This window comes from Sceloporus undulatus, chromosome 3, assembly GCF_019175285.1.
Source record: "Sceloporus undulatus isolate JIND9_A2432 ecotype Alabama chromosome 3, SceUnd_v1.1, whole genome shotgun sequence".
NCBI lineage: Eukaryota > Metazoa > Chordata > Lepidosauria > Squamata > Phrynosomatidae > Sceloporus > Sceloporus undulatus.
In genome coordinates, this window is record NC_056524.1 from 223,586,373 (window position 1) to 223,599,149 (window position 12,777).

A 12,777-nucleotide genomic window follows, 5' to 3' on the forward strand; every position below is an offset into this window, starting at 1 on the left:
TTTACTTGAGCCCCCCCCCCCCCCCAGCTAATACCTCAATATCTTCAAAGTCTGAACAGTCCCAGCGATATGTTAAAGTAGCATTCATTCGCTTCCAGTACTCAAGAAATGTAACTGCCCACAGAGACATGAAGATGCTAAAGAAGACAGTCCCACCATGGTCAAAGAGACGACCAGCCTGAAAAAGACAGATAAAACTATGGTAGAGTATGTAGCAAGAAATGCACATGGGCTGGAAAAGAGTGGCAACAGGAATAGTAACAGGGATCCACTATGTAACTGCAGAATATATGGATCCCCAAATGCAAGTGTATCCCAATAGCAAATAGAATAGAAGTCTGGAGATGCAATGTAAACATGTCCAGCCCATGTATCATATCTGCACTTAAAAATTCATATACCTACCCCACTTTGTGCATGTGTAAGACAAGCATGCATTTAAATACAGAGGGCTACTGCTGACGTTTATAGTTTGCCTCTCAAAACTACAAATGGGTTACTTTGTATCATGCACTAAAACACAAGCACACTAAATTTCCAATGTTAAATTAAAGAACGTGAGAGCTGATATATCCATTTAAAGCTGATGATCGCCCCATGGATAGAAGCTGAAACAAGTTATTTTGTGTATGGTGTTGCACAGCACAGCTGGACAAATGCAAATACACAGAGAAAGCAGGTGAAGTGAAACAAATTGCTTAAAACAACTGTTTAACAGTTTAAAGATGATGTGGGCAACTTGTGTTCTTCTAGATGTTATTGGGCCAATCCCATCAGCCCTAGTCAGGCTAGTCAATGGCAAGGGACCATAGGGGGCTGCAGTCTATGAGAGTCATGTTGTACTGATACCTGTAGTAATCCCACTTCAAATTCTCACACATTTCCTAGGGGAGTGCTCCAACAACATACCCACTGGATTCACTTTCTTAACGTTCTGTAATATAATCTCTTTGCCTCTAAGATTGGGTATTTCACTGGTTAATGATCAAGGATTAAGCACAGTTATGTTAAATAATAAATATAATTTTATTAATTACAGTTTAAGATGTAATATAAATGTTACTTTTCCCTTTACTGTAGCACATGGGTGGGGAAAGTAGGGCATAGACTGCAAGCTGCCCCCTGAATTCCACTTTTACCTCATACCTTCCTCTCAAAGCCCCCCCCCCCATTTTTCAAGTCATTTTTGGTGCAATATTTGGACATCTTTTGCCAAATGCTGCACCAAAACTACTGGATATGTGTGAAAATGTCCTTCCACAAGGCCCTGAACTTTAAATTCTGGCCAGGATGTAGCTAAAAACAGAGGTTAAGTTTGGATGGGCCAAGGGACAAAAACTGGTCCCTGTCCTATTGTGCTCTCAAGACCTACAGTATGTTGTTACTGTTAGTTACTGGGTTCTGTAAAAATGCTGTTTTTCTTTTCTTTTTGAGTACATTATGCTTCCAGACAGGGAGGGTTTTGCTTCTACATGAGTATTCAGGATCTCTCTTTTATATAGGCTTATTTACTGGCACAAATGAGAGATGAATGCCACTCAAAGATACTCTTCAATCCATTGCAAAAAAGTAAAATATGACTTTTTTTCTGTAATACTTCAGATGATGCAGACACTGGAAGTCTAATCTGGCTATCAAATTATACCTGAAACATTGGGCAGATGCTGGAGAGGTTCCAGTAAGGGCAGACTTTGCAGAGTGGGCACATCTGATATTTACCACCACTGGTACAGATCTCCTGCCTGCAGTTTGTAAAGAGAACAGAAATAAAAATAAGAAGAAATTATTTACCTCCTAGATTTTACATAATTGATTTTTCTGTTTTTTTTTAATGTTTCTGACGCTCCCTATTTGTGTTCCTAAGGCCCCTTCTTCTCCAGTTCTTTCAAAAATAAGCATGACTGTTTTAGGTCACACTTACCACTGGTTGTAGAGGAACCAACTAACTAGTCAAACTACCATTCATTTTCTATCTATTTCTTGAGTAACAAATTCACAACCGACACTATTAATCTAGAACTGAAAAACCAATCTATTCTGTATTTATTAATGGAAAAATCTAAGAAGGTGAAGCCACACTCTACTTACAAATCTTTGTGTGAAAGTCAGATATTACACACCGATATAGCTTGACTGTAGAACAATGGACAGCCTTCCTCGACCTGGTACCCTGAGACTAGTAATAAATGAGTAAAAAAAGGGGGAAGCAAAAAGTTGACACTTACGTAGGAATATCATCAAACATCATAAAGATGCCTATGATGAAGACTATTGTTCCCACAACAGCTGCTGGTAGAAGCCACCCAGTGTAGAAACCTGAAGGAAGAGAGGAATATGAATACTGTAACTTCAGAAGCAGATGCACACCACTGGACAAGGCCTCCTGTTGTCCTTCATCAGCTTGCTTGACAGAAAATCTGAAACAATTTCATACCCTCTGACTGTCCTGATTTCCGGGGTCAGTCCTGATTAATCCTACATCTTCCCACTTTTGCAGTGGCTTTTAAAATGCCCAATTTTCCTCTCCTTCTCCCGCTTTCCCCCTTCATTCTCAATTTACTGAAATTGCTACGAACTGATTTCAAATTGCACATACCATCCTTTTTACAATGCCAGTTGGGGAGTAAATATAAAGATTTCTTGAAGATTTTCAGAACTACAGAGCTATACTGCAGCTGCCTTAATGCAGCAATACAACTGTATCTATGTTAAACCAACAGAGAGTCTTATGGTACCTTAAAGACTAACAGATTTATTATGGCCCAATCCTTAACGGACTGCAGTCCATTTCATCAGATTAATGGAGTGTTATCCTGTGATAATTACCTTATTAACAATTTCCATTCACACACTAGTTTTAGGGTAATGGCAGCAGAGTCACTTGGACCGGGCTTTACAGGCTAATGGTTATTCCAGCTCAGACATCAGAAGGGCTGCCAGGCCCAGGAAAACCCAGAGAAGTGAAGACAAGCAGCTACCCAAAGGGAAGGTATTTTTACCATACATCAGAGGAGTCACAGACAGAATAGGCGAAGTGGTGAGAAAGCATAACCTGCAAATGTTTTACAAACTGATGAAGAAAATCCAGCAACTGCTTCCCTCAGCCAAGGACCAGAGAGACCCTCTTACAGCCGCAGGAGTCTACCGCATACCATGCAGCTGCGGACAAGTCTACATAGGGACCACCAAACACAGTGTGCAAACAAGAATCAAGGAACATGAGAGACACTGCAGACTGGGCCAGCCAGAAAAATCAGCAGTAGCAGAACATGCCACAAACTATCCTGGGCATAAAATACGGTTTGAAAACACTGAAATTCTGGACCATGCCAACCACTACCATGTCAAGATGCACAGGGAAGCCATTGAAATCCACAAACATCTGGATAATTTCAACCGGAAAGAAGAAACCCTTAAAGTGAACAAAATTTGGCTACCAGTCCTGAGGAATAGCAAAATAAGGACTCAGCAAATGCAAATGGGAAACCATTCAGAGTCAGGGGCTTTCCCAGCAGATAATGATCCCCAATTAGCAGACATTAATCTTCATTTGCATTAGCCTCCCAGCCTGAGGCCGGCCATCAGCACAGAACAATACACATGCAAATCACTTCTGCATTCCCAGGCTCACACAGTACATATACACCCAACTTTTTCCAGACAAAGCATTCTCTGAAGATGCCAGCCACAGATGCTGGCGAAACGTCAGGAAGAAAAATTTCTAGAACATGGCCACATAGCCTGAAAAACCCACAAAAAACCAGAGTCATCCTTGCTTTGATGAGTTGATTAACATGTGCAGTGTCATTTTAAGAACATACAATATTGTTCCTATCCAAGCCACAGGAAATTATTATGACTGATCCCTCATGATTCCCATTCTCCTTGGTTTGTCCTTCCCACTGATAACATCATCATCACCATCATCATCACCACCACCATCACTACCACCATTGTTTTAGAATCAGATAACCTGAATAGTAGCATTAATTAAAATGGTAGTACTAAGTATAGAATCAAATTTAAGTTCCCCTGTGGGAAGGAAAAGGCTGGCAGGAAAAACGTAAAAACAGAGAATGGATCATACATGAATTCTGCAGAAGACAGTGTGCAATAACATCAAACATACTACAAATAGGATAATGAGCAGAGTATAGAACATAGAAAGCTTGTGTATATTATGAAACTGTTGGCCTATCTATATCTGTATTGCATACTCTGACTGCTAGGAGTTTCGTCAAGGCTTCAGACACAGGCTTACTAAAATCCTTTAACTGGAGATTCCAAGGATCGAATTTGAACTTTGAACATAGGACATTAGACTGAGTGCTTGACCTGAATGGTACATTAATTACAAGGGGCCTTTAAATCAGACAATCCTATTATGAATGATGTACCTTCTCCAACTATTCATTAACATTTAAAACAAACCGTTCTATCTTTTTATTCTTCACAGAAGCGTGACAGAAATGCAGACATAATGGGAGCAAGTGGGAAACAGAGCTTTTGAGTAACACTATCATTCTGGCATGTTCTCTATAAACATCAAAAACTAGATCATTAACAGCTAAAGATTTCATTATACAACAAAACAAAGCAACCAGAAAAGGGGCAGGGATGTTTTATCACACATGCATACTGCAAACAATTACCAATCTCTTACCTGGTTAAGGCTGTTGTATTGAAATGCCCCAGGACTCTCTGCTCATTGCCCTTGTTAGCTAAAATATTCCTTTTCTGCCAATTTGTAAAATATGTTACATTTCTCCATTGAGTGACATAGCCCCAGCAGTACAGCAAATAGGATAACCTCTTGCATTATTGAGAAGAAGCACAATGCCACTCAAACAACATACCCTTTAACTGGCCTGATTTAGCAGTGATTGTCTTGATTAATCTTCTTTCATCTAACTTTTTCAGATGTTTTCCCAACATCCAGTTTTCCCTCTCCTCTTCCCATTTTCCCCCTTTGTCCATGGCTTATTTCTGTTGCTGCAAACTGAGTTTAAAGTGCAAAAAAAAAAAAGCTTGAATCCAATAAATCAGCAGTGGGGAGGGGAAGGAACAGAATCTTGTCCTTCTTATTAGGCTCAGGCAGAAACAATCTCTCCTAGCTTGTGTGTTATTTCTGAGTAACCTTTGCCATCTTGACCACATTCTGATGTCCTTAGCCACACATGTTCCAGTTTTCAATAGTGTGAAATGCTGGAAGGTGAGACCACAGTTGCTAAGGAGTACATTCAAAGAGTCTTGTACTCACCAAGCCAGGCAAAGTAGAGAGCAATCTTCTCCCCAAAGTACCTCCTGATGTGGTCCAAAGGCTGGTACTTCTTCCACTTACTCCACTGGGCCCAGTAGTGGAAAAGAATCTGTCTCTGATTCAGTGGAGGGGGGACCATCTCTTCCGATGGCATCTTGTAGGGACCCTTTTGGAAAAGTGTGATATCCACATCATGGATAGTATTGTTTCATACGTGTTCTATTTTATATTAACTTTACCTTCAAGACTTTAATACAGGAGTAGGCAAATAGTAGCCCATGGGTTAAGGGCAGCACCCCAAAGCCATTCTTGTGGTTCCCTGGGATTAATCACCCCCTAATGAGAAGTTGTACTTACTGAGAAGGTTCATTCTGGGATGGCAGGGGGGACAATCTGCTACTTTTGGGTTTATCTCATGCTCCAAGTTGTGCTGGTGTCAGATCCATATGCATGTTCTGTCATGATCATATGATGTAATGATGCTATGGTGGTCAGATGACATGGTGATATAGCATTAGGATAAAAGCTGGTTTATTGAGAGGGGAATAGGAATCCTGTAGGAAGCCAAGCTTGGGAAACAATGGAGGGGAGACAAATGGCCAGAGGCAAGAGAGATTTGTGGTTTTATGACCCTGTTGATCCTATAGCGGACCAGGGCTATATAGGGATGCTCTCCTTAAGTGTGATTGAATGATAATGCAGGAAAGGAAAGAGGAAACATTAAAGGTCATTTTGATGCAGATCAAAGGCTTGGGATCATAGCTGAGGAGGGGGGCTGGATGATGGGAACTCTTAAGTATGATCCAGGGGAAAACTTTTCAGTTCTGGCACAAACCCTGGACAGAGGAACTTCTGTCCCAATTTCTGGAATAAAATCTTTTGTTTTAATCACATTAAGATGTTCTCTTGGTTATTGGGAACTGAGTTCACTGATCCTGACAACTGGCAGGAATCTTCGTTCTTTTTTAGTTACAGCCGTTTAGACTCCTTCCTTCTCTGTTTAATTATCTAGCCCTGCCTAACTTACTATCTTTCTTAAAGTAATTCTTCCATTCCAGATTTTGTTTCACTAATTCCTATTTTTTTTATGGGAACCTTTTCGGTAAGTACTGCTTCTCATTGCCCCCAGTTACATTTGTGGCCCCCACAATCAAAGCATCCCGAACAGATGACCATCCAGCCTCTGTTTAAAAACCTCCAAAGAAGAGGACCCCACCACACTCTGAAGGAGTGTATTCCACTGTCAACGTGTGGGTTATTTCCTGTTAATTATCTCCTGGGCCTAAAACAGCCCAGGATGGTCAAAAACATGGTGAAAATTTGTTCAGAGGACATTTTGGAGCAAAACATTTTTTTTGTGGGAGGGGTGCAGCAAGAGGTGGACCCCTCCCTGTTTCCCCAGGGAGTCAATGCAGCCTACTAGCCTCCAACAGTTGTCTACTCTACTTTAATGAATCTTCATAAAATACAGAATCATAGAACCATGGAAGACATTCAAGGCCATCAAATAATTTACTATTACAGTATGCCCTCCTTATCTGCAGGGGTTCCAATCCAGACCCACCCACTCCCGCAGATGGCAAAAAGTAAAGAAACTCATGTCCCGCAGTATTCAATGGCCATGCACAAGAGTGGGGCTGCTTTGCTGGGACAGCGTGCATGCATGGCCATTGAAGTCAATGGGGCTTGCCATTCATGGACGATCAAATCCACAGATGGCAAGCCTGCTGTTGGGGCATGCATGTTGTATAAGCATTCATGAATTCAGCTAAGTTGTAAATGTATACTCATAAAATACTTCATTGTCCATAATAGCAAAAATTAGTATTACATTTTTTTAAAAATGATATCAAAGTGCTGGGACATTTTAATCAGCAGGGACAGATGATAGATGTGATCCTTTTTGCCAGTTTACTACACTGCCCTTGGATAGCTCACTACTCTATGACTGTCAGCTGACAGTAATTTAAAAAAAAATCAGGTATTAGGCTATTGTTACTGTTGTAAGAGAGAGTGTACAACATAGACCAAAAATAATATAAAATAAATGTTTGTTCAGGAAATACAAAATGTAGTCGATGAAGCATATGCAATACCTTACTAAAGCTTCCATTTGGGTGCCATTTGATAACACATCATCTTTGTAACTCCATGATCTGGCATGCAGTTGTGCATAAAATATAGTACAGATATAATATATATGTGAGTGACTAATTTTGTCTTTTCCTTAGAATCCTCAAGGTTTTCCAGGTCATTGTCACAGCCCCATCTTTGCAGAAACATTCAATTGTTCATTCATCAGAGAGTTTGCAGAATATCTGCTAAATATTTTCTTTCATGTTCTTGTTGCCACAAGGAAGATATCTCTTTTCTAATGAATCAGGAAATATATAAATAAATGGGAAAACTGCTTGCCAACTTACATCATGCATTGGAAATGCAGCTGTGAAGACATTCTCACTCAGAAGTCTTTCTATTCCAACCTGCCCTGCTTTGGGGTTGCCATATGATGTAGTCGCCAGGATCTCATAGAGCTGAAGGGAAACAAAAGGAGTTAAACAGAGGTCCAAAACACATTGCAGAAATAATCCAATCTGAGACTGCTTTAATTGCACTGGCTCAGTGCTTGGGATCCTGGGAATTGTAGTTTATTGTAGCACCAGAGCTCTCTGACAGAGATGGCTAAATGTCTCACAAAAGTACAATTCCCAGAATTCCCTAGCATTAACTTTAATTAAGTCAGGGCAGTTGAAATGGTCTCCAACTGGATTATTTCTGCAGTGTGTTTTGAATCAGAGTTGCATTTTGTCTTCCACTCTTGGCAGCCATCGCCCACATCACATTATTCCAAGTCTGAATCCTAAGATACATCTGCAAGATCTCTCCTCCATTACAGTCCTTAATTATTTGCTTCCTATAATATAAAAACAGCACCATTATTGGCTGTCTACTTGTTGAAGGACAGGTTCTGCTATTTATTTTGCCCGTTATTTTAAATAATTACAAATGATGACAAAGACAGCTACATACTCCTCCATGGGAATAGTTATTCCTTCATGGGAGTAATTGTGTAATTAAAACACAGGGAAAGGAATTTTGAGACCCACTCAACTAAAAAATCACAAAAGTGGTACAAGGAGATGGGCTTGATTAAACAAAAGAGTGGCAACAAGATGTATAGATGGATTAATAGATAGAGAGTATAAAAACAGACTGCAAAAATTAAAGACTAAAATATTTGTTAACAATTAGTTACAAAGGGACAGAGTAAGGGCCAGGATGAAATAAGGGTACCATTTCAAAGACTACCATTAATAAGCCAATTATGATTTTTTGCATTTCACACATCTGATGAAATGGACTCCAGTCCACCCAAAACCTATGCCCCAATAAATGTGTTAAAGTTTGTACAAGGCCCTTTGTTATTTGAGCTGCAACAGACTAACATGATTACCCCTCTTGAAGTTGTAAAATGTCTGTCATAAAGGGACATCACAGTCTTTTAGGACTAAGGACTGCATTAGCACTAATATTTGTGTGTGTGTGTACGTGTGTGTAGTGTTAATAGGATGGGATACAGAATTAAACAGAGGCTTTTGCTTTGAAAGAATCAGGACTACAGGTAGGTTAGATCTATCCCACTGCTCAACAGTGTACACTGATATACATGGGCCTGGATGCAGACCAGGTAGGAGGAACCTGTCTCAGGATAACGTGTACTATTGTGCTAACATACCTTTACTTATCTTTCCCTTTCTTCCAAAGTGCAGCTTTCAGCATGCATTGCCATTATAAGACTTATAAGAGTATGTATGAATATGAACATTCAACTGCAGTCCTGAGATGATGTCAACAGAGCAGCAGGAAAAAAATTCTGCAAGTACCAAGCTCAGGTTGAAATCAGTGTGTCTTCAGGGTTGTTTTTAATAAAAGTCAGACATAATGAGGCAATCCACATTTCTCTGGAGAGGAGTTCCAAAGATGTGAGGACACTGTACTGAGAAAGCCCTGTCCTTAGCATTTGTGACCCAAACTGATCTTTCTCATGGGTAAGAGACAATGGATTCCCACATAACTTAAGCAATGCTCTTCTCTCAGTCTCAAGAAAGAAAAAATACTAAATTATTTGAAAGGGATATTCACATTTTTCACTCTCAGTTACTCAAAGTCATTTAGTCATAATTACATTGGTTGGGATGGCAAAGATGCCCAGAGTGAGAAAACAGTAGGCTAGTCTGACTGGGTACGCAGCCACCCACTGTATACTATGAGGTGGAAAACACAGCATGGTGGATTTCCATATGTTGCCAAACTACGACTTTCATCAGCTCAAGCCAGCATAGCCAATGGTGAGGGAAGTTGGGAACTGCAGTTCATCAATATCCCTGGCATGCTACTTACAACCTTGGGTTTGCATCAACCTGAGCATCAGACTTACTATTCTGTGCCGTTGTGTGCTACTGAAGAATGTCTCATGGTTATCACTCCCAAGAAACCTGAGAAGAAAAACTTGAATGAAAAGATATTGAATATGAAACTCCTATTCAACTCATATTAAGCAGCAGGATGCTCTCCCAACCCCAGTTTGGAACTTTAGTAGCTATCCCCAAATGCTAGTCCAATGAAATCTAGAGATTGGTCAGAGATCACAGACATCACTATAATTTGGTGGCGCTGTCAAGAACATATTAACTAATCTTCCTCCTGTGGCTAGCTATTAGTGCAGATTCAAGTACAGAAGAATATTGACCTGTGTGCAGATGTTCAGTTTGGAAGTTAAATCAAATCCAGATGTTCTAATTTAATTAACTGCTTTATCAAAATCAAAGCTATTATTTTAACAACATTGTTTTTAGGGCTATCTCTGTCATTAGGAACTGTTCGGGTGATATATTCCTGTCTAGCACATCATGAAAGAAAAGAAGATATTTAATGTATACACTCATGTATAAGTCTAGAAACTGATCCCCAAAAAGCTGACATCCATGGGTCAATGTCAGTACTGTACTGTAACTCTTATAAAAAAGGAACCATCCCCTGGTGAGGGGCAAGAGTGCAATCTGTCCTGGAAGCACTGATTCCCCTTTATTCTCAAATCTATTCAGCCTTTAGGGTGAGCACCAACAGTTATGCCTGCTGGAATTTTGTAAGTTCTTTGGTAAGTCATTGTTTTCCTTTGCTTCATCTTTTAGCTCTGTGGTTCCCCTTTCACAGGGGTCACCTAACACCCTCGTAAAACACATATTTGCATGTAGCAATGAAAATAATTGTATGGTTGGGGGTCACCACAACATGAGGAACTGTATTAAAGGGTTGCAGCATTAGGAAGGTTGAGAACCACTGCTTTAGATCCTTTGTTGCATGCTTCTAAGTTTTATACTTGCCTTATCCACGTGTTATATCAAAATCTATAATTTTGGTACCAAAACCTGCACTCGACCTATACATGAGGTTGACTTACAGTTGAGTATATAACAGTAATTGTGTACTTTGGTATTTTTGTATTTTGAAAGCCAATAATAATAATAATAATAATAAAAAAAATGGGGGGGGGGTTCATAGGATTTTCTGCTTCAGGAGCTAAAATAATTTAGCTGCCTTGGGTAAATGGGAGTTAATTGGGTATGTGGGAATGCCATTTGCTGTTTTGCCTCGAACAGGAAAAGGTTTTGAACTACAATTGATAACTGTAGTTATTAAGTAGTACAATACAATACAGCATGGAACCAGTAGTAAAACATTAACCTGGACTGTGGTAGAAAGAAAACAGATAAATTGTGGATGACGGATGTTCCTGCTGCAGAAATGAGACACATCACAGGGTACTCAAAAAATAATAGAGCTGGAAGGGACTGCAAGATGATTGCTTGTTAGTAGAAAAGCTGAACACATTTTGGCCTGTGTGTACTCTTAAGGTAAGGTTTTCACTTGTCCAGTAAATGGTTTGAGAGTTCCTGGTTCAGACATTTGATTTCAAATAGCCCCCTGAAGAAATACTTAAAAGTATGCAAAAGCAGAAATGCACTGGCCTTTTTTGCTAATAAAACAAATATGATTTGACTATCTTGATATGTCTTGCTTCTCCTGAGGATTTCCCTGGATACCTCCCAGCCTGCTTTTTCTGTGGACGTCTTTAGCACTACAATATGGAAATCTCCATTTTCTTTGCAAAATACTAACAAGATCTGGGAAAGGGTTTGGTGGGCAACATGGCTGTTTCCTGTCAAAAGATAAAACAGCTCTTCAAAGGACAATTTTGTTTTTGCTTTTAAAAGCTGGCAGGCTGGTGGAGGTTTAACATTTTGAATGGTTGCAATGTTTTCTGAGAATGTTTTCTGAGGAGAGCCAATTATTATGTTACATGTTGCAGCATTTTATCGTTCAAAGTAATTAATGAGATAAGGGAAGGACAACAGATGCTTTTGGTCATGGGGCATGGGAGCAACAGACATTTGGGAAAAGAACAGCTCAAAAAACAAGAACAAATTCCGTAATCTTACCAGGGTAATTTATTTGCCTTAAAATGACAGGTATAATAATCCACAGGAAGGTCAGGAACCTCATCATGAAGCAGATTAGAGATGCCCAGTTTTAGCAGAATCCTGTGAGACCAGTTAGTTACATCCTGATTGGGCACAACCTGGAGATAAAGTCATAGTGAATTATGCTAAACAGAAGGAGGGCAACATTGTCAGCAGTATGTATGCAAGGGGGGGAACCAAAGGTCCAAAACACACTGCAGAAACAATCAGTTTGAGATTGCTTTAACTGCCATGGCTCAATGCTAGGGAATTCTGGGAACTGTACCTCTGTGAGTCATTTAGCCTTCTCTGTCAGAGAGCTCTGATGCCACAATAAACTACAATTCCCAGGGTTCCCTAGCACTGAGCCGGGACAGTTAAAGCAGTCTCACACTGGATTATTTCCACAGCGTGTTTTGGACTAAAGAGCAAAAATTAGACTTGGGAAATGACACTCTTCTGGGCTACAACAGTATGTCCAAAACAGTTGTGCCCAGTATGGATGGGGGAATTCAGAGTCTTGCAGCCCAAACAAGTAACCTTTCTAAGTTCTGACTGCAAACAATGCACAGAGGTTGAAGAAGAAGTCAACCAAATCTAATACACTATAATAAAAACCTTTATGACTTAAAGCAGGTTAATTGCTTCTATAGCCTGAGGATTCAGGCCTAATTTTTACCTGCAGTAAAAGATATAAAGGAACCACATGGCACCTTTGGGAAAAAGAAATTTCTAGCATAAGTTTTCATGGACAATAATAGTCCACTACAAGAAAACAAAACCAAAAACAAAACCCAGATGGCCTACCCATCTGATCTATAACTGATCTTAAAGAATCTTCCACACTGGATTCAATAGTACAGAAACAGATGACGATTTGGCTAATGACTGTGTGCATGTATTTTTGTGTGCTTTTAGTGACATTTTGTAACTGTATTATTCGATTTTATCTGTTGTAATCCCACCTCGATCCGCAGGAAGAGGAGGGAAATATAA

At 39.8% G+C, this 12,777-nt stretch overlaps 1 protein-coding gene across 1 annotated transcript in view; it reads right to left on the reverse strand.

The window, feature by feature from the left end:
* The window catches only part of ANO7 (anoctamin 7), a 51,669-nt gene that overhangs the window by 23,444 nt on the left and 15,448 nt on the right, over positions 1-12,777 (reverse strand). Inside the window, exons 5-11 of the mRNA XM_042459682.1 lie at positions 11,761-11,900; positions 9,699-9,756; positions 7,684-7,794; positions 5,261-5,426; positions 2,226-2,316; positions 1,646-1,742; positions 35-178 (exon numbers count right to left, since the gene is read on the reverse strand). Coding sequence (XP_042315616.1) covers positions 35-178; positions 1,646-1,742; positions 2,226-2,316; positions 5,261-5,426; positions 7,684-7,794; positions 9,699-9,756; positions 11,761-11,900 — 807 coding nt within the window. The remainder of the gene's footprint in view (positions 1-34; positions 179-1,645; positions 1,743-2,225; positions 2,317-5,260; positions 5,427-7,683; positions 7,795-9,698; positions 9,757-11,760; positions 11,901-12,777) is intronic.